This window comes from Parasteatoda tepidariorum, chromosome 6 (genome assembly GCF_982258835.1).
Source record: "Parasteatoda tepidariorum strain Cologne lab strain chromosome 6, Ptep-v5.0, whole genome shotgun sequence".
In the NCBI taxonomy this organism is placed as follows: domain Eukaryota; kingdom Metazoa; phylum Arthropoda; class Arachnida; order Araneae; family Theridiidae; genus Parasteatoda; species Parasteatoda tepidariorum.
In genome coordinates this window covers 49,388,494-49,410,426 of record NC_141760.1, presented here as the reverse complement: position 1 = coordinate 49,410,426, position 21,933 = coordinate 49,388,494, and the positions used below count along the sequence as shown (strand labels likewise).

Sequence of the window (21,933 nt, the reverse complement as noted above, 5' to 3'; positions counted from 1 at the left end):
TATTATTGCTCTTTGTCTAATAGTTTAGTAGTTTGCCTAATAGTTTAGAACAGCAGTTAGGGCAGTTGTCCTTAAATGTTATTTTTTGCTCTATATCTAGAATAAAATACTTATACGCAGTATAATTGCAGTTAAACAGATATACAGACTTTTATTCTTTATTAAACTGCGTAGTTTTGAATGCTAAAATCCGAAATTGATTGACAAGTTCTTTGAAAATAATGATAACTTAACTTTTGGAGATAGTATGTTTTTGTGTCTGATTTCGCAACTCCGATATCTTTTGTATTAATTAATTATAAAGTGAAGTTTCTCAAACCACTACGATTTCAACTTAGCTTGTGAAAACCCGATCCTTCGACCGTAAGTTAAAACTAAAAGCACGAGCTTATGAAATATTTCAATTAAAATTAACAAAGCTATAACTATAGGGGAGAGAAATCATCACGAAAAATTGTGTTTTAAACTTTGAATTATATTTTGAGAACTGTTTAGTGGACGAAAATTTCAAGTGATATTTTGAAGAAAAGCCGAAGTTTGAAATATGTTGAAATCAGCTGTATATGCAGCAATTAGTTTTTCCCTGTCAGAGCAATAAATCAGATAATTATTAATGTGAGTCTTGCAAACAGCTTCCTACTGATACTATTTTTTTTAAAAGTTAACTTTAATTTGATTGTTAACATAGCACTAAAGCTGAATTAATGGGCTATAGGTGACAATTAGAGATTCATCCTTAATGATTGAGGTGATCATAGTTAACGACAATGTCAACCTTCATCAATGAAAAGGTACCCCAACATAGAATCGAGTTAACATGTCTTATGTGCTGGAATTGGAATTGTATTTTTGTAGTGGTACTACAAAACTATTTTATCTGTGATAGAATTCGATGAATGAGACACCACTAGTTGATTCATTGCTGTTTAGTGAGAAGCCGGGAGAGCTGTATTAAGATCACCGTACTTTTGAGTGCTGATCGTGAGAACTGTATTAAGTTCACGTTTGTGGTTGCTCTCGTGTTGCCATTAGCTGTCGATTGTATACAGGCCGACGTTGTGTGTGATCGAGATTGAGAAGCAACAGCGTGTGGAGGATAATGTCACAGTCACAAGTAGCAAGTCAACTGTTCAATATGGACCATCCATGTACTAGTGAATTGGAGCTGTATTTTTGTAGTGGTAGATACACTACAATGATAATCCGATGACAATAATAGCGCATATGCAGACTTACATTGTAGAGTTGTAGTGCATTGTAGACTTATATTGTATGCAGACTTACATCTTTGTCTCATCACCACATTCCCCTAATTCTTAGTCATGCATGGGGAACTTGCGTAGTCCGCGTATCCACCACCTTGCGTAGTCCACCTCTTGCTTAGTGGACTCCTGAAATTGCTTGAAAACTACTAAAACACGATCGGAATTAGTGCAATCTGATCAGACACTTATTCTATAGCATGAGAAATCTCAACCCAAGCTTTGATATGCGTTACTACCCATCATGATGGCCTGATATTCTTGTTAGTTAATTAATTTTCTTGAATACCCAAAAATATCAGAACTTTCTTATAATAAACTTTTCATTTGATTGTTACTTTAAAATTAGTCTAAGTTTCTCTACCTCTTACTTTTAAATATACAAAAATAAAATTAGAAACAAAAAATTGGTTGTTATTTGAGCTTCATCATTGTAAAATATTCAAAATTCCTCAAAAATTTTCTTTCGACAAAAGGTGATTGATTTCCTTTTGTTTCAGCAGCTGTTTACAACTATGTTTTGCAGCTGAAATGTTCCATGAAGTAAAATCACGTTCTCTCAGCATGGTTTTATGAATAAATATTGACTATTTTCGTTTTTTTATTACTTCCTCCTTTCTAGTTGCGTAGTTTAGTTTTACGGCATTTAGTTCACAAATGGCATTTTTAACCTATTAAAAAAATCTAACCATTCACCAAAAGTTATAGAAATTTAAATATGACGTTTGAAATTATCAAGAAAATTTTAATCTTTAGTTTTAGGAGTAATTAGAGCAATAGCAATATCGAAACGTCTTTTAATTCATGTTATTTCTTTTGTCTTAAATTAATATTCTTTTTTATTGTTATTGAGATAAATCTCGAGTGGTTTGATAAATGCAAGTACTTTGAAGTATAGAATTCATATCTTGTATAATTCCATCCTTGCGTTAAATCTTTTGAAAAGCTTTAAATTGCTTTATATAACTTTATTTGCCTTAAAATATTTTCCAAACATTTTTAAAGATAAAACTTAGTTTATTTTGTTACATCGAAATATTAAGGAGCATTTCGTATGACTGTATTCGTGTATACTTACAGTGTGATTTGGAGAAGTTTGTTAAACTTGTTCCACCAATAAAATATTTAAACTTTTATAAACAAATTTTAAAATGAAAGGGTTTTATTGAGGAATTTCGATGAAAATAAGAATTAGGATTGGTTTGGAAGTGTTTTTTAAATAACTAATTAAAGAGTTAATATAAATAGGAAAAATTGAGATTTCAAAATTATTGAAAAAGAAATTGTCTCAATAACAAATCCTTTATGTACTATTTCCCTTAAAAGTTATTATTAGTTGTTCTGTAATAGCAATAGTATTTTCAATTTAATTATTACCTATTCAGGTAGTTTTTTTAAATTTTTATTTCATTTTATCTAAATAAACTCTTCAACTTATTCGAAAAAGATGAAAATCAGAACAAAAAACCAAGAAAAAAAAAAAAGCCACAGTAGCCGAGATGGGCAATTCAGTGGTCTTTTTTGTTCTGTTTTTCATCTTTTTTCTCTCTCGGTTTCTGTGGTTTTTTCTAGGTTTGTTTCTTGCCTTTATTTTTCGTTGCGAAAGATTTGTTTTATAATTCAATTCATTTTTCTTTTCTCTCATTCACGTTTGGCAAGTCTTGAAAAGGGTCGCCTATTTTTGAGCGCTTGAAAAACATGTCGACTGTTATTTCATATTTATGTATTTTTGAAGAGAATGAAATTTTTAATTAGGTATTGAAAGCCTTACATTAGCTTTGGTCTAAAATATTAAAGGAAGTGAATTAGATACTTAATAATAAAGTAGTCATGCCCAAACAGGAATTTTACATAATCGACCCTATTTTCCAAAATTTTCATTAACCGGATTAAACCAAAAAAAAAAAAAAAAAAAAAAAAAAAATAATAGATTCATTCTTAAATACCACTTAATAAATAGTTGTACATTAAGTATTTTGTAGTATAATGACACTGGTTTTAATGTTGTTTTACGATTGCATGTTTTAAAAATTTAATCTTAATATGTTTTTTTAATATGTGTTCAGATGAGTTTACTTTTTCATAGCTAGGTATTGCCATCGGTTTTATCTTCACTCCTTTAGCTTTAACAAACGATTGCAACAATACATCAAGCATAACTGAAGGTTTGGGTTGCATGGCCTATCCTCAAGTCATAGTCAACATCATCATTTTATTCATAATTGTTTTTGGTAAGGGAGATTTATGAATCTTATTTTTTTAAATATGTTTATTTAAAATATGAAATATAAAAATATGTATATCCCGTAAGGGGTAAGGGATTTTTTTAATGCGATGCAGCATCTTTTTCTTTCTTTAAATTTTTATTTTATTTTTGGATTTCATGACATGTTTAAAATCCTTTGAAAATTTCTCAATACCTGGACTGATATTCATGATTTTACAAGATGTTATGCTATTGATTGTAATGTTGGATTAAAATTTAAACGCTCGTTTCTTGCAACTAAAAACTCCCTAAGATTAACTCTAAAATGTTATACATACTTTAAAATTATGTACCAAAATAATAATTAATAAAAAAAGTAAAATAAAAATGTTGAATTATTTATAGTTTTTTTTTCTAATTATGTAAAACATTATAAGATGAAATTGTTATTGAAATAAGTATTAACAAAAGTTACGTTTTTATTATTTAATTAAATCGTAGATTTTTTGACAATTGTACAATTTTCAAGTTTAAATGGAAAAAACTTTGATTTTTAAACTCAATTATAAATACGGACACTTGTTTGGCTAGTGTAAATTACGGGAATCAATTAAAAATTTTAAACTTTTTGTAAAACTTAAGTACTCACGAGATACGATTCTACCATTTTTAAGAACATTCGAAAATTAAAATTTTCTCAATTTAGTAAAACTTTTAATAATTTTATACAGTTTTTACATATTAAAAAATTAGAATTCTAAAATGGTTTTTTATCAAGCGAAATCTTTTCGAAAAATGATCCAATAGTTTACTGTTCCGCTAAGCTTAAGATACCTGAAGCTTTTAATTTTCCAGCATTAGAGTCCATTCCAGTTTTAGAGCCGCGATGGCTCAGGGGATAGAGTGTTCCGGGTTCGAATCCCGTCGATAGGAATTCCGCATCCGATCACAGTGCTGACGTGAAATATACTCACTGGTAGACGGTTCATGGGTTGGAGTCCCCTTGCCGTCAGGCTAACTGTGGGAGGCTCTCGCGGTCTTTCTCTCCATGCAATGCAAATGCGGTTTAGTTCCATCAAAAGTCCCCACCAAAAGTCTCCCAATAATCGATCTAGGAGTTCTCTTGTCTTCTGGATTAGGTTCAAGATTACAAGGCTAATTAGTTGAACATTACTAGTCGTTAACCCATAAATTTGGGTCTGCTGTTCAATGCCGGTTGTAAAATATAAGTGAAAAAACCCGAAGCCACCAGAAAAGAGAACTCATCTCAATTGTTGAGGGACGCAAAAAATTACCGAAAGGGAGGGAGCACGTGACTGAGGGGACTATGATGTTTGGAACGTAGAGAGATCGGGGAAATATAACAGCTTACTTGTTCTATTTCAGCTCTATGGTTTACCAACAATTTATTTTTTTCTCCTTTTTTCTCATTTAGTGTTCGAAGAGAAACCTAAATTATATCCGAGTATAGCACAGGCAACTAAACACAGAGAAGGACCTGAATATGGAGCTTCTTTAAAACGTCTATTCAGAAATGGTCCTTTTGTCTTACTACTCATTGCTTATGGTAAGAATATTTATATTTTATCAAGTATTTAAACGGTGAGTCACTTTTTAAGAGGAAATTTTAATGAGTGAGGTAAATAATTTTCTTAAAAGTGAATTATTTTCTTAAGGTATTTTAAGAAAAACGTAAGCGTTTTCAAAGTTCATCCTAATTTCAATATTTATGAACTGAGACCATATTTTTGAATCTCACGTTACTATATTGGAGTCTTAATCAAAATTTCATCTTTGACCGAAATTTGTTACGATCATCGTTAGAAATGCTGTTGATATTGAAAAAAGTATTTAGGAATAATTTTGTAGTTAGAAGTTTTAAGACTATTGCTAATATTATTAACCGACACGCTTATTTAAAAGGTGACGTTTTTAAAAATCACCTCTTTCTTAATATTGTTTTGAGATGCAATAGGAATTTCCCCATACATATCTGAAAATTATGGAATTTCCTCCATATAGCAGAACAGTATGCAGAAACATCTCCTTGCCTATGTAGCGTTGTATTTTTTTCTTCCAAAAACGCAAAACGATTTGAAAGCGTGCATTACATTCCCCAAGATTTTCATCTATTATACAGGGTGGTCTAAAATTATCTTTACATCACCTGGCTTGAAATTGATTACAGATTATAAGTGCTTAGGGTCACCAATGGTGCGCATGTTGAAGTGTACTAAACAAAACTTTATTAGTTGCAGTAACGCATGCAAGAAACAAAATATAAATATCTTGTTTATTTTCGAAGTTATGAATTTTTGAAGTTGTAAAGAGAATTTTGGAACACCCTGTATTATTATCTTAAAAAGGAATTTGAATTTATTTCTGTTTTTTTCCATTCATGACTTTGTGTTTGCGTTTAATAAATAACAATAATTTTTTATTCTTGTGGTTTGATTTATACGTTTAAGTTTGATTCATATTTTGATGCATAAATTATTTTCTTAAGGTATTTTAAGAAAAACGTAAGCGTTTTCAAAGTTCATCCTAATTTCAATATTTATGAACTGAGACTATATTTCTGAATCTCGCGTTTCTATTTTGGTGTCTTAATCAAAACTTCATCTTTGTACGAAATTTGTTACGATCATCGTTAGAAATGAGTTGACTCACCGAGTTTCTAATAATACGAAATAGTAAATATGTGTAGTAAAAAATACAATTTTAATAAATGTTGAAATAAATTTATACTCTCTGTGAAAAGGTTTTTTTTTTGCGGTTCGTGTTGGTACACTCAAAAGAATGACAGGACTTATATCATATATATATTTATTTTAGGTTCTGGATTTTTATGTTATGTATCAGGAGTTTCCAACTGGTGGCCCGAGGCCGGCGAAGCCTTTTCTTGTGGCCCGCGAACTAAAATATGTTAGTTGTCATTTTTTTGCGAACAATTTTCGCAAAAAATCTATATGGGTTTAAAATACTTTTCTCGTTAATAAAAACCTAATTTCTTCGTTTCTGTGAAATTTAACATACTAACGGTGCAAAGAAATTTATTTTTCAGGTTTTGAATCCAAGAAAATATTTATTCAAATACAAAAATAATCGTGTTTGTTGCTCTTTTTTATTTAATTTTTTTCGTATTTTGGGAATATGATATAGCCTGTGCGTATCAGAAATTTTCTCGAAGAAATTCTCCAATTTAACTTTTCGAAAGCACTCATTTTGGATAAAAATATTTAAACACACATTTGTAAATTTTAAATTTAAAATGTAAATATCTATTCTCTGGTAGCTGCAGCAGACAAAGCTCAATTTTCTCATTGAATATTTTGTGTGCTACTATGTTAGTTTTAATACCTTAACAATTAGATATCTGTAGCACATTAATTGTTTAATACATAGGTGCGCACTTGAAAGTTGTTGTAGCCCGAATTTTTATTATTTGTTTAATATTTTTAAAAATATTATTAATAACAATTTAATATTTTTAAAAATCTACTTCTTATTTTAATTTGTAATTCAATACTTTTGTTTTGTACAACTTGATAAAACTCTGACAGTAATATTTAATGTTCCTTCAAACATAAAAGAGTCCTACAAAAAATTTTGATAAAGTTGCGGCCCGCCATTTGATTTGTATTTTTAATTGTGGCTCCCGGCCACATGTAAGTTACAGGTGTCCCTGTTATATATTATATACAATTATGCACACTTCAAAAAAAAAGTCCAGCTTTCTACTAGCCGCATTGCTCCCTTCTTCATTTACAGTGAGGGAAAAAAGTATTAAGATATACAAAAAATCACCAGTTCAAAAACTCTTATTTACGGAATCGTGAGCAATTTTTTAAAGTAAAAATAGGAGTTAAATTATTTTTTTGTGTAAACCAATTAAAAATTTCAAATATAAACCTGTTTAAATTTACTTTTTGATATTTAAATACAAATGATATTGGAAAAAAAAGTATAAGGTCATTGCTTTTTCTTCACCAACTATTGAAAAATTTGCATATTTAAAAATAAAAAATGGCAACTAGGATTGAGAGATTGGTTTTTGATTAAAAAAATTCGCACTCGTTGACTTTTATTTGAATAATGCCCAATAAAACTCATCTTTCTGACTCTGAAAAAGGGGAAATTGTGTTGTTTTTCGAAAATATGGATTAAGTGGACGGGAAATTTCAAAAAGAATCAAGAAATCAAAAACAGTAGTTTATAATCTCCTAAACAATCCTAGAATGTATGGAATGAAAAAACGAACTAGGAGACCAGAAATTTGCACTCGTCAACAGAAAAGAATGATTGTCAGGAGAGCTTGTCCCAGAAAAAATGAAGTTAAACAAAATTTGAATTTACCATGTTCATCAAGGACTGTTCAAAATATTTTTAATAAACATCTTCATCTTTATGTAAAATTAGTTTCACGTTCACTAATCAACATAAGAGAAGAAGAGTTGACTTTGCCAAAAAATATATTTCCCTCTATCAAAAATAAACTTTTCTGACGAAAATATGATCAACCTTGAAGGAACCGATGGTTTTCATTATTTTCGGTATAATGTATGCGAAAGACCCAAGAAGTGCTTTGCAAACATCAATATGGTGGTGGCTCAGTGGCGGTTTGAGGTTCTTTTGAGGTAAATAGAACCAATCAATTATCTATATCAACAGTAAAATAAATTCCGATAAATATGTTGATATGTTGGGAGAAAGCTTGCTACTTGAAAAGCGCCACTGATTTCTTCAGGAGACAATGTTTTTCAACAGGATGATGCTTTGCTTGATTAATCATTTTTTCTAATTTCTATGCTACAATGCAGGGCAGTAGTTCCCCTAGTCTCCTCCCCCGTCATTGAAAGAAATATCCTAATGTTGGCACTAACTACGGTAAAAAAGAAACTGTTTTGTCGGTGGGTATTGGGTATTTGGCATTTTTAAGAACAAACAAGCCGACTGTCTCGCAATAAAATCTCCAGAATGTCATAAACAAATCTTTCTGCACTATCTTTCCATTCCAGAGAGATGCATAGCAAGTAAGTAATAGATAAAGGTTAGGAATTCCAAATTCAATCTAAGATATAGTGTTGGAATACTGTCCAGTTCCAGCTTCTAACTAGACATGACAGCCTGGCAGATCATCTCCACACTTGAACTCTGCTTTTTTCTTTGTAATTCGGCAGATGAAATAAATCGAGACTACCTCCGTCGATATGCATCATTTTTTGCTGACTCTGGCGTAGAAGGTTTAATGTAGCGATTTGGGTCACCTTTACAATTAATTTCCTTTGTTATTCGTTTGTAGTTTTGTTCTTAAATGCTTTGTATTTTCCGTACCATTAGAAATAAGAAAAAAGTAATTGATAACATTAAAGAATCGATTATTCCTTAACGGTTGTATTAATGTTAAATATTTTTGTATGTGTTTTAGGGCTTATTACAGGAGCTTATTTTGCAATGTCAACTATTCTCAATGAGATGGTCCTGATTCATTTCCCGGTAAGTGTCTATGCTAATTTTGAATAAATATTTTTCTTAAGTTAAAAGACAACATTAAAGATATTTCTGGAGCACATTGCGTACTTAAATTCAAAATTGAGGTGTTTTAAGTTATCCTATAGTCATTATTTACGAAATAACATTTCAAAATGGTTGAATAAGTTAATGCTCCAATGCTATAGAATCTTCTAGAGAGATTTGCTCAGATAAGATAAATAGAACTCTTTCGATTCAAAGGCACTCCACTAACATTATCCTCCTTTTTTCTTACAGATATTTTACAACACAGTTTTTGATACTCTCAATATTTAATATCGTTTATGTCTGCAGAATCGAAGTTTATTCTACCACTTGTGTCACTAAACCATAAATACAATTCGATCTAATTTTTTTCTTTGGAGAATGTGAAACGGATAAGCTTTATTATCTTCTGTAATATGTACTAATCCTGAAACCAGAGTTTTATGAAGTTAACCCTTCCTTACCGACCGGAAAATATACGAAAAAGTTTTTCAATTGACGTTTATTTTCAGAAGCTCGGCATTTTGTTTTCGTATTGCTTAAACATTTTATGTTTGAAGGAAAATATCATAGTTTTTCCTTTTACCATTACTAAAGGCTCTTTTTTTTCCTTTTTTTTGAAAAAGAATTGTAAATGTTATAGATTATTTAAAAACTCCCAATTATTTTTTATTAATTATTATGCCTTAAATCCAGTTTATGCTAATAACAACATGAAATTGAAACTTTAAATGAGAATTCAACAAGTTTTAATGCTATCTTGTTTTATTTCAAATTACACCTGTCATTCAATTGAAGCACTTCAAAAGATTATTTACTAATAATTATTTCATGAAGTAGTATTTCCATCTTCTGCCTATAATTAGTGGTGGTTTTGAATTCAACTTTATATAGTTTGTTTATAAATTATTGGAATACTTTAAAATAATAATTTTTTCAGTTGAGACTACAGACTGAGAACTATTTGAAAAGTTGTTCAAAAGACTGTTGGTAAATGTATAAATACTCTATGAAACAGAGTTAAATTAAAATTTAATTTTATTTGTAGTTTATGAACCTGAAATATTCGCAGTTCAAGGAAGTTGGGGAGAGTAGTACGGACACCGGGTGATTATTACCATAATCTGATCTCTAATCAAAACTTCGGGAAAGGAGTGCACTTTTGGCCCTAGATTATAACCAAGGAGTTTTTCAAAGTCCTAACTAATGGCCTATTAGTTTAATTTTCATCTGATACTAACAAATGAAATGAAATCAAAATGGCAGCTGAAATAAATTCTAAAATATTTCATTGGCTTTCATTATACATAATATAAACTATTTATAAATAGCATAAAATTAAATGTGAGTTCCTTTCTAATGAATTTCTAATGATCACGAACTTTTTGATTTCCATGAATGTAAAACTGTTTTTGATTTTTGAAGTTAAATGGTTATAGAAATTTATGAAAAAGCATCAAAAGAAATTTCTTAAATTCAATTCAATGAAAATTTCTTAAATTCAATTCAATGAGTGTAAGATATTAACTATTTGGAGTTCACGTCCTTTAACTCCTTCAGGACTGTGATTTGTGGGGCTATGCTACCGACAATGTCAACCGTCTTATATCAAAAGGTACCTCCTGGTAGAACCGAGTTAACATGTGTTTATATACTAGTTAATTGGAATCGAATAATTGTAGTGGTAACTACGCTACAATAGTCCCTCAACAGAATTTTATCTGGGATAGAATTCGATGCATGGATATAACTAGTTGATTCATTACTGTTTTGTGACACGCCGGGAGAGCTGTATTAAGATCCCGGTTGTGTGCGTGGTCTCTCCTATGTTATAATTAGAAGTTGAGAGTGTACAGGTCCCCGTTGCGTGTGATCGAGAATGAGTAGCAACAGCGTGAGGAGAATTATGTCACAACCACAAATAGCAAGTTAACTGTTTACTGCGTTCCATCCAAAATAGGCTTCTTCATATCGAAGTGGGCGTTTCTGTTGAGGTAGGCGTGTTCAGATTACGCCCGAAAGTTACCAATTTAGGGCTAGGCTGCCGACCATGTCAACCGTCATCAATCTAAAGGTACCTCCTGATAGAATTGAGTTAACATATATTATATACCAGTGAATTGAATCATTGTAATGGTAGATGCATTATAGTTCACATATATGTGATTGAGCAATTCTCTCTTTTTAGCCAATGGTATCAATTGTGCAACGAGCCTTTCAGACTCAAGCGGCCCATTATCTCATGGACGCGAATGCCATTGGGTACCCTCGTTTTACATCCACTATTAGTAGATATACGTACTCTTTAGTACGTATTAACTCGAAGCGTGTGGGTCTGAGGAAACACTTCCTTCTTCCAATTCACTTTTTGTGTATTCCGCTGCATTTCGGGAACTTTTTAAGTCTATCGTAATTTTTTTGCGTACAATTATGAAATGAAATTATTCAAACAATTCCATGCAAAAATGTTTTACACTATTTTTTTAACATTATTTATACTATGCAAATTTCTACGTTTTTTCAACTATGTAATTTTAAATGAAAAAAAAAGTTTGAGCGAAATCGGTCGAATAGTTTTTGAGAAGTGAAAGTTTAAAAATATGATTTTTCAAAAAAATTTATCACTTAAAATTCGTCTAATTTCGTTTAAATTTTGTATTTTTTTTCATTAAAATATTTTTTTATTTCCAATGAGCTGCACATTCAGTCTTGCCCATAAGCAGACCTAGTGCGTTCTCCAGAGGTGGTATCCACTCTTTCATGACCACCACAATAGGTGAAATACCGTTGGTTATGTTAATTTGAACATCTAGTTTCTGCCACACTGGATGGCAGCTCAGAGACTTTATTTGGATGCTAAAGTGCACTAGGAATTTAATTTTGCCAATAGCCAAGAGTTTTTAATGCCAAGAGTCAATAAGGCACTCCAGGGATCTTTTACATGCCGCATAATCATACGACATGGCAGCTGAGGATTTTCTGTATCCCGAAAATCCGGTGTCTGGGCCGGGGATCGAACCCGCAGACTTGAGCTCAGAAGGCCGACGACAAGGCAACTGCGCCACCCAGCCACTCATTAAAAATTTACACCCTTTAAAATGTAAAAAGTTGTACATGGAACTATAGTTTCTTATTTGCGGCTACTAGTTGGTGAAAAAACCAAAACCATTGAAAAAAAGGCATGGTTATTCTGAAAAAGTACGTTTTTGTGTCTCTTTCAGTAACTTAAATAAAATTTAGCACTAATTATGTAACTTGCGCTCAACACCATAATTATATGCATGTGAAAATTCAATAATCAGAGCAAAAATTACACAGGCGACTCGTTGCATATTTTGTGTTCTTGTAAAATCTGAAATGAGTTTTTATTTACCCGTAGGGTGATGAAGTGGACGCTGGGCGGATGGGTGCAATTATGGTTTTTGCGGGAATGATAGGATCAGTGCTTCTAGGGATATTTCTTGACAGAACCCACAAATACAAGTGAGTCTGATTTTTTTTTATTCAATATTAACATTTCATTTCATTAAAAATGTCTAAAGCATAATATTTTTTTTAAATATTTCATGTTTTTCAGAGAAATTTCTGTGTTGGTATTTACCGTAAGCTTCCTTCTCATGCTGGGTTACACTTTCTTAATTAAACTTGAACATATTTGGATACAATATGTATTCCTATCATTTCTCGGGTAAGTATTTGTTTTTTAATTTGAAGATTTTCTTTTATTCAATATGTTCGAAGTTATGCAAACAATCAAGTCAAAGAGTTTACTTTATTGCTTGTATAATCATGGAAATTTTTTAAAATCAAAATTGGTCGATTTTTCATCGAGCAATGCTGGATTTTAAGTATCAAAGCGCGTTTTATTGTTGGAGCAGACAATAAAAAGTGATTATTAGAAACATATGCTAGATTTCTCATACAATGAAACCAGTTTTGATACTTGAACTTGATTTTTTTTGTGTAAAGCATGTCGAATTTCCGAAACTTTTTTTAAATATTAAAATTTGATCAATTTATGACTCTGTTATGTTTTATTTTTAAAACGCTTTGAACAAAGATTGTGAGGACATATATTAAGGAAATTATGGAAAACTTTATAATAATTAATCTATACACTTTTAAAAACCTAGTTCATGTAGATATTTCACATCTTATTCTTTCGAAAAATAATTCATTATTATAAAAAAACAATGGATTATTAGTGTCTTGCGAACTCGGGAAAGAAAAAGTTCAGCTTTTCAAATGCTTAATTAATGCTTGAAACTGCTCAGTGAGGTATGCTAATTTAATCTTTAAAAAAAAGCTACAGGGTGAGCAACATACTCAGATTTGGCGTAGCTTTAGCATATTAAGGGATCACAGTCCCCAAAAATGACCAAAATATGGATATTTTTTTATAGCTTATAATAAAACTTCAAACTATTTCAAATGTACTGAAAAAAATCATCTGTTTAGCTGCAATTTTTAAAAAGTTATGATTTTAGATTGCCCTAATACAGAAGCTTGATCAGCAGACATACTTTTAAGTGCTTTTTCTCATAGATGATAATTCTGCATTTTAATCTCAATTAAATCCCTAAGGAATTTTTCTATTTGAGATAAAGCTTTGAAGTAAGCTTTTTTTGTCTTAAGTATATCTTAAGTACACTTATTTTAACCATGCATGGAATAAGCACTTAATGGGGTTTTGCAATTTTTATAGCATGTCATATATACCTAGCAGGAATTTTTAACTTTTTTTTCTACTTTTTTACAAAATTATCCATAAAAAATGTTCTAATTGATTTATCAACAAATGAATGCTCAAAATTGTTAAGATAGATATTGTAAGCACTGAGAAATTTTTTTGTTGAAAATATATTAAAATAAAAAAGCCTTAAAGATTTAAACATTTTGAATTTTTCAATTTTTTTCTTCAAATTAAAAAAAAAAATTAAACAGTTTGACTATTTTTTGACGATAAATCATTGATTATAAGTTAAATGAGCATATAAGGCATGCACAAAATGCGTGATTATACCTTTATTTAAAAAAAAATGTTGTAAGGGTACTGTGACCCCTTAAGATCCATTGCATGCGCATAAGAAGCAAAATTACAGTCAGGAGATACCTCATTTGTGAACGAGTTGTTGGACAATTCTGCGCTTATTTTTGGGCACACTGCCTCCATTCAATTACCATTTTATTCTTTTTTCTATGTCAAAATGCGTTAGCAGATTTAATCAACATGGTTGATATAAATATTTTCTCAAAGAAATATCTTAAATAATAGTACAGTACTGTTTATCAATAGTGTAAAAATGCAGAACAAACCGACGATAAATGAAAGATATAACTTTTTTTCTTCTCGGCAACCCTTCCCCTAACCCTAGTTGTGATTAAAAGTAGAGGAGGGTGCAAACCCATTTCCAGAACCTCTTCTGTTGTGCCCATAAATATTGTTTTTTCCTTTATTCTCAGGGATCGCATCAAACCTTGGGGGACTGGTTTACATTATGTCTATGGAATTTTTTTGCCCAGGGTTCCTCTCGAGGACTGTAATGGTCAAACGAATTAGATTTCCCGTTTGTTGAGTATTAGACAGGACGGATTACCAAAATTTTTATACATAATTTAAAATGCTGATTTCAACAAAACAAAAAAAAAAAAAGAAATTCAGAAAATTCTTTTCAGAAAAAATAATTCTAATAAAATATTTTAGAAAGCTTATTTTTTCTTTAATCTTGCAGTTTGTTCATGACTGGGTATTTGCCAGCGGGATTTGATTTTGGAGCTGAAATAACCTATCCAGAGCCTGAAGCCATGTCAGGAAGCTTGCTCAATGCATCAACACAGGTAACTCTATTGCCATAAATTTTTATTACTGTTTCAGATTGCTTCTTTTGATGTTATATCTTCTTAGAAAGTGGTTTAAATGTATATTAGTATTTTTCCCTCATGGTTACATTTTAAGTTTTTAATAAAGGAGTCTAGATGTAGAAGGTGTATTTACTGGGCCACAATCTGGGAGTGGCCACAATCTGAGAAGTATGGTCCTAATAGTTTGGTTAGGAAAGCGATCCAAAGTTTGAACCCCTTAATGTTAATTTTACTTTTTGCATATTTCGCCATATCTCAAGAACGTTTTAAGCACGAATAGAAATTTTTTTTAACGTAATTAGGAAATTTGTTTATCTGAAGAATATTCCATGCAAAATATAAATTTTAGTAAATATTTATTATTTTTTATTACTTTATTTAATTATAATCGAAAATTTTTTGAATTGTAAGGCGTAAAATTTTTACATCTGTCTGAAATTTTTACAAATGTAATTTTAAATGGCAAAATATAAAATCAAAGCGAAATCAGATAAATAGTTCATGAGAAATTAAATTTAAAAAATAAGAATTTTTCAAAATTCAACTTCTCAGGAACTATTAAGCAAATTTTGCCCAAATTTTGAACTCTACCATTTAACATTGTGATCTTTAAAATGATGTAAGAAATTGTATTCCTTACAATTCAAAAATTTTTCGACTGTTGTCAAATTAAATAATAAAAAATTATAAATATTTACTAAAAGTTATATTTTGCATAGAATTATCATTGGATGAACAAGTTTTATAATTGTGTGTAAAATTTTTTCATGTAGCTTTAAGAGTTTCTCGTGATATAGCGAAACACGAAAAGTAAATTTAATATTAAGGGGTCCAAAATTTGGACGACCCTCCTGACCATACTATTGGGACTATTTATCCCAGATTGTGGCTGCCCCTACATTAGGGTGTCAAAAATTCGAATACGTCAAGAAAAAGGTACATTTATTCAGCGAAAGTATCTTTTTGTATCTAGTTTCGTTACTTAAAATATTGTCAGCAGTAATTAAATAGCATATTTTAGGTCACTCCTTTGAACCAAAAGATTAAGTCCTAAAACGTGAAGATCCAATAATTAGATTAGATAATTAGATCCAATAATTAGATTCCTCTTTAATTTGGAGCTCCATATTTAAAAATGCAAAACATTTTCATTATTTATATTTAATTTTTCATTAAGCAGTGTCAATATGCAATTGCTATCCTATATCATTGTGAGAAATGGAAAATGCATCAATCAACTTCTTCAATTAATGGTAAATACATCAACTTTTTCCAAAAATAAATTTCCATGACACATATAAGGCGGATTTTGTAAAGAAATCCGCAGAAAAAGCTTGGTACACGTTAGCTTTCAATATTATTATGCAGAGAGAATTAAAGTAATTTCGAAATTATTTTTGAAAACTTGGTGGTTCTTTTTGCTCGCCACTTGACATCCTCCGAAACTGCTGTCGTAGTTTCTTTTTCAGATAGCTTCGAGTTATAAGCTCGCTTTATGCGTTTTTTTCACCTTAATCTTGTTTAACTTTACTTACTTTCTTAATTGTCCGATTTTTTTATAGTTTAATATCCTTCACAGTTTATTTTAATTAACATTTATACTAATTAACAGCATACATTAATTTCAAATAATTCATTTCTTTATTTTAGATTTTCAGCATACTTTTCACTCACGCTGCCTCTTCGTTGCTACAGAATTATAATGACTTCTATTCGAATATTTTATTCTCTAGTAGCTTGCTTTTAGGATTAATTATAATAGGTAAAGTATTTCTTTTTATTTATTTATGTATTTTGAAGTAAAAATTCCTTATTTAGAGAGTTTTGAGTTTTTTTTAAAAAATTATATTGCTTTACCTAGTAAAATTGTTCTAATAATGTTTTTCTTTTCAAACTTAGAAAATTATGTGTAAAATAAGTTTTACATGAAAACTAAATAGATTTGTTTTTCCTATTTAGTTGCAGTCTAGTATTATAAGTTGTATTATACAGCCTTTGCTGTTGGTATCATTAGATATTAAATGTCTATAGAGGTTATAAACGCTATACAGGTTTTTTAACTCCCGAAATGAACAGTATTTATTTTTTTTTTTTTTACATTTATTTTCTACTTGTAATCAAAAATCTATGGAAGTGAAAACATTAGAAAAAAAATTATGAATTCTATAATTTTTGCAGGTGGTTAAAAAAAAATGCGGTGCCTTAACCTTCCTGAACCACTACGGGCTGTTGCGGGAATATTTACTTTACAATTTTTGAAAAATTTTCAAGCCACATCTCTTATTTATTTCAGTGTGTAGTAGTTCACTCTCGTTCGTGTAGTTTCAATACCAGAAGTTGTTAGCAATTTTTCCTCTTATATTAAATTTCCTCCACAAAAATCCTTATAACATAACAAAACAAAATAAAAAAAAACGTTAGTAATGCATAAGACCAATAGTAACCGACCTACCTCCGAAGGAGTTTGCGGATAAGGGTTTCACCCGTTTGCACGTGACTAAACACTACCAAACTACAGAAAAGTGAAAGTACTAAATTAAAAAGATTAAAACACATAGGATAAATCCCAAAATCGAAAAAGTAAAATAAAACAGAATAAAGATTAAAAGTGCTTAAAACATCAAAGTGGATAAAATCAACCGACAATAAAAGTGTCAAAAATACAGGTAAAAACATATAAAAGTAAGGTCAAGTAAAACATCAAATGGTAAAATATGAAAAATCACATTAAAAATAAAAGGACTAAAATAAGCCCAATAGAATAAATAAAATAGTCGACTAAAAGTTCAAGTGTCTCCCTTTCAAGGCTAAGTGCCTCTAAGATTAAAATGTTCTAAGGTAAACCAAAGTTTCACTGAGGTGATAACACTCAAAGATGACCCCAGGTAAGACAGAGGGTGCTGAACTTGACCAAGAGCAAGATTTCATTTTGAATGTCCTATGTATAAGGAAGATGCCAGTTTAAGGGGAGAATAAAGTCATGGAAACGGCAAGTGCCGGAGTAAAATCCTAAAAGCAGAAATTTAAAACCAGAAAACCTAAAAGCCGAAAGTTTAAAAATAAAACCAGATAAAATTAGTCAGGTGTGCTCGCAGGGGCAAGCAGATCATCGAGGGTATGCATAAAAATGTCTCAAACTTTTTTATTTGAAAGCACTGCTGAAGCTTTTCATTCACGTTTTTGAAACATCCAATTGTAATAAATATTTTGGCGCCATCCATACATTAGAGATTGAATTAATATATTAATATGTAAAGATTAAGCAAATCTCTATAAAAATTAATTCTTTATATCTATTCCCCTTTTTAATAAGCTCATCGGTTATTTTACTAACATCCAGTTTTCGAAACTTTGGAGGGTGTGATACCACATGGATCTACTGAAGAGACATTATTGCGAAATTTAATCATAAATATTTATCATAAATATTTCTCTTCTGATAATTTATTGTGTAATCAGTTAAAAAGTCTTAAAAAGTTCCTAATTTTAACCAAAATAAAATGCTTCAACAAAACGTTGCAATATTTGCTGGAGTACTATAGAAACATTTTTAAGAGTATGTAGAAAATATTATGTATTTTTAAGAAGTGAAATATTTAGGCTAAATAGTGATTAATAAAATATAACGATTGGAGTTTTGAAATGTTTGATTGTGTGTATAAAGGTGTAATGGCTTAGAAGTATTTTAAATTTACTTTCTAGCATTTATAACTAATTAATTATATAATTTATATTAATTATGTAATTTTAATTAAATAAGAGAGATAATAAAATGATTTTTGTCGACATATACACGGCATTGATACAAATGAGGAAAGAGGTGAGTAACAAAATGAGTTTATTCACAACCAATCAAATTTGAGAAATGTCTATTTAATAAAGGGATTAATCATCCTGACATAATATAATCACCCGTAATTGGCGTAATATAATTGACATAATATATTAGAAAGTGAATAAATTTAAGTTGTTCAAGAGCAAACAGTGAGTACGCATCGTCATTGCATGCGTTGCTATGGTGACCGCTGTTATTGACTAATTTTTAGAATTCCTTTTTTTTTATTGAATTCATTATGCAATGAAGAACAACTTTTCAGTAATGTGAAAAAAATCTGATTTTTATTAAAGTTTCTTAATAAAATGGATGTTAGTTTCCTGAGTTTGTAATAAAGTTGAAATAACTGACTCAGTATTGAGAAAACATCGTTCAACTGAGGAAATTTTCTTTATTGACAATTTTAGTAGTATTTTATCGGATCTCTCAGGTCCCGCAATTGAGTACTTGCATTTTAAGAAGAGGAAGATCACTGATACCCTCACATGTGACCTATGACGCCAAAGCTGATTGTTTATAAACAAAATGGCGTGTTAAAGTAGAGCTAAGTTTCTGCACAAAAGTTGGAATGTTAACTAACACGACGTTAATTAAATACAATGCCGTATAGCATCTAAAATTTGTTGAAATATAATTCTTTCTCTTCTACTTCTTAGATTTATTATTTGTTTATGTATTCTACTGTAATCATGGTATATTTTTGTTTTGTGTATCTGGCAACTTCGATACATAATTAGTTTATGTTCTACATTGCTTCATGCCTGTCTTTGTGTTAAATAAGAAATATAAGAAATGTAGTGAAAGAATTTAAATCTTTGTGAAAGAATATAGAATGTGTCAATTAAGGAAATTGATACTTGACGGGTTTGGCTAACTTGAAATAGAATAGAAAGAACTGTTTCTAACGTAAACAAATGCCGCGTTTCAACAACCAATCTGAATAGAGATACCCACACTAGGTTGCTTGCAGGTATCCCATTCAATGTATAATATAAAAAAACTAAACTCAGTGCTCGACAGCCCATAGAGGGCCAAGGCCTACTGTGCCCATTTCAGTTTTCTTGACCTTGGGCTCTGGAGTGCAAGCGCAGATGTTCCAGTTAGGTGCTCAGCCGAACGAGGAACCCCCAGTGTTTAGTTACCAAACGTGCTTGGTACTCATTTTTCGACCCACTGAAGGGATGAAAGGTTGAGTCAACCTTGCCTGGCCCCGAAGATCGAACCCAGGACCTGTGGCACGGGAGCGCGGAGCGCTACTACTCCGCCACCGGGCGTCCAGTGCATAATGAATCTAATAAGAAAAATGGAATTCCAAAAATTATTAAATAGCAGCGGTCGCCATAACAACACATGCAACGATGACACGTGTGCACTGTTTGCTCTTGAACATAATGTAGTTAGTTCAGTTTTTCGCAGAAATTATTTTTCTTTGAAACTGAAAATTGCTTTACTGTCATGCACCTGAAAAAAACAACGTAACATCTGCGGGAAAGACTTACACTGACGTTGATGTGCATCTTTTGTGTGTTACCTCCTCAAGTACCCGTGCTTTTTCTGTGGTGGCATAGATTTGTTAAGAGTTAGTCTTAAACTAGTAATAAGAATGCTTATATTGTAACAGTATATTTTTCAAATAATATTCTTTATATAAATTTATTTCTTTGTCTTTCAGTTTGTATGAAATGCAACTTACGAAGAACAAATGCAGCGTTTGATGAATTGAAGCCTCGGTCAAAAAGTTTAGAATGAAATTATGGATAAATAACATATCATTTCACATTTTATTAGTTTTTCATTTTTCATGACTGAGAATTTCCTAGTTACATGCATTAATTATGATGCATATGTGATAGCATTTTTCAATGTGTTTATACGAAATTTAATGTTTTAAAATCGCTATTTTTGAATTGAAGAGTTTTAGATGTGAGTTAATTGTTCATGTCAATTTCTGTACGACTTTTTTAATTTTTTTTAGATGTTTCGAAAACTAACATTTTTTTAACAACAAAAAACTATTGATGCAGCTTTACTTTATCCATATTATTTATCAGATTTGTACATTTATATTGTCATTAACTAGTCATGTATAGAACTGTGTGCCATATAAAAAATACATGTAAAAGACATGAAAATATGTTTAATTTAGTTGAATATTTAATAATTTTGTAAAATAATTCTTATATTGTTATAGTTGCTGTTCTGCATTGTTAATTAAGAGTGAAAAAAAAGTGTGATTCTTGAAAATTTGGTTTTAAATCCCTTACCTTGGTTTTAAATATTTTTAGAATGTAACATGCATTAAAATATCAGTTCATTTTGACAAAAATCTTTGAAATTTTGGAATTACCACGATTTATCTATAAGAGTTTTGGAATTACCATTATTTATAAGAGTTTTATTTCAAAGTGTTTTTCAATTAACTAACTTTTATCAGTTTACATGCATAAAGTACATATTACATTGTAAGTAATATTTAATTTCAAAGAGTTAGAAGAAATGTAATGTATTTGTATTTTATTTTTGAAACATTGAGTACAAGTAAAAATTTTCTGCTATATTTAAATCAATCTGCTCAAGATACTGTAATGTGTAAAAGGTTTTTAAAATAATTTATTGATTCTTATAATATTTGAAAGACAGACCTCAACCATCTTTGTTTAATTAGAAGTTTGCAAAATTTTATGAATGTAACCTTCTAAAATTGTATTGTTCATCTAAAGTTTATTAAAGTTTATAGAGCTTTTATTTATTTAAAAGTTTACTTAAATGTTTTCGTTGTATTTTACCTTTATATTAAGACACGTAGGAAGATGGTTTTTATTGTTGAAATCATACCATACAATGTGTTTCAGAAAATAAAAAAAACTATAATCAGGTTTTCTAAAAGATTATTTGAAAACTACAATTTTGAAACAATTTAGTAAATGACACTGATTTTAGTAGATGATATGAGAAGGTGGGCATCAAATCTTGGCAAATTTCCGAAATAAGTAATAAGTTACACAGAAAGCTGCAATGACTCAATGGTTAAGTCACTGAACAATCAATATAAAGGACGAGAGTTCGATTCCCAGTTGCCACTTGAAGTTTACCCAGCTGCAGATCGATGGGTACCAGCTTGTCTGAGAAGTGTTGTTTCTAATACCACTTGCCACACGGGAAAGCCTGCTTACAACCGAGCAAATTTAAGGCAGAGTGTGCGTTTCTTGTTTTTCAGTGGCGCCATCAATGGCCCAGAATTCGACTTCTGC

General features: G+C 30.4%; 1 protein-coding gene across 9 annotated transcripts in view; it reads left to right on the top strand.

The window, feature by feature from the left end:
* Positions 1-21,449, top strand: part of LOC107447690 (choline/ethanolamine transporter flvcr2a) — a 42,625-nt gene extending 21,176 nt beyond the window's left edge. For all 9 annotated transcript variants that reach the window (XM_043054371.3, XM_043054370.3, XM_043054376.3 and 6 more), the window contains 8 exons: positions 3,349-3,493; positions 4,904-5,035; positions 8,897-8,964; positions 12,365-12,468; positions 12,563-12,673; positions 14,718-14,823; positions 16,498-16,609; positions 20,355-21,449. In XM_043054371.3, coding sequence (XP_042910305.2) covers positions 3,349-3,493; positions 4,904-5,035; positions 8,897-8,964; positions 12,365-12,468; positions 12,563-12,673; positions 14,718-14,823; positions 16,498-16,609; positions 20,355-20,431 — 855 coding nt within the window. In that variant the 3' untranslated portion in view covers positions 20,432-21,449. The remainder of the gene's footprint in view (positions 1-3,348; positions 3,494-4,903; positions 5,036-8,896; positions 8,965-12,364; positions 12,469-12,562; positions 12,674-14,717; positions 14,824-16,497; positions 16,610-20,354) is intronic.
* The last annotated feature ends 484 nt before the right edge of the window (positions 21,450-21,933 follow it).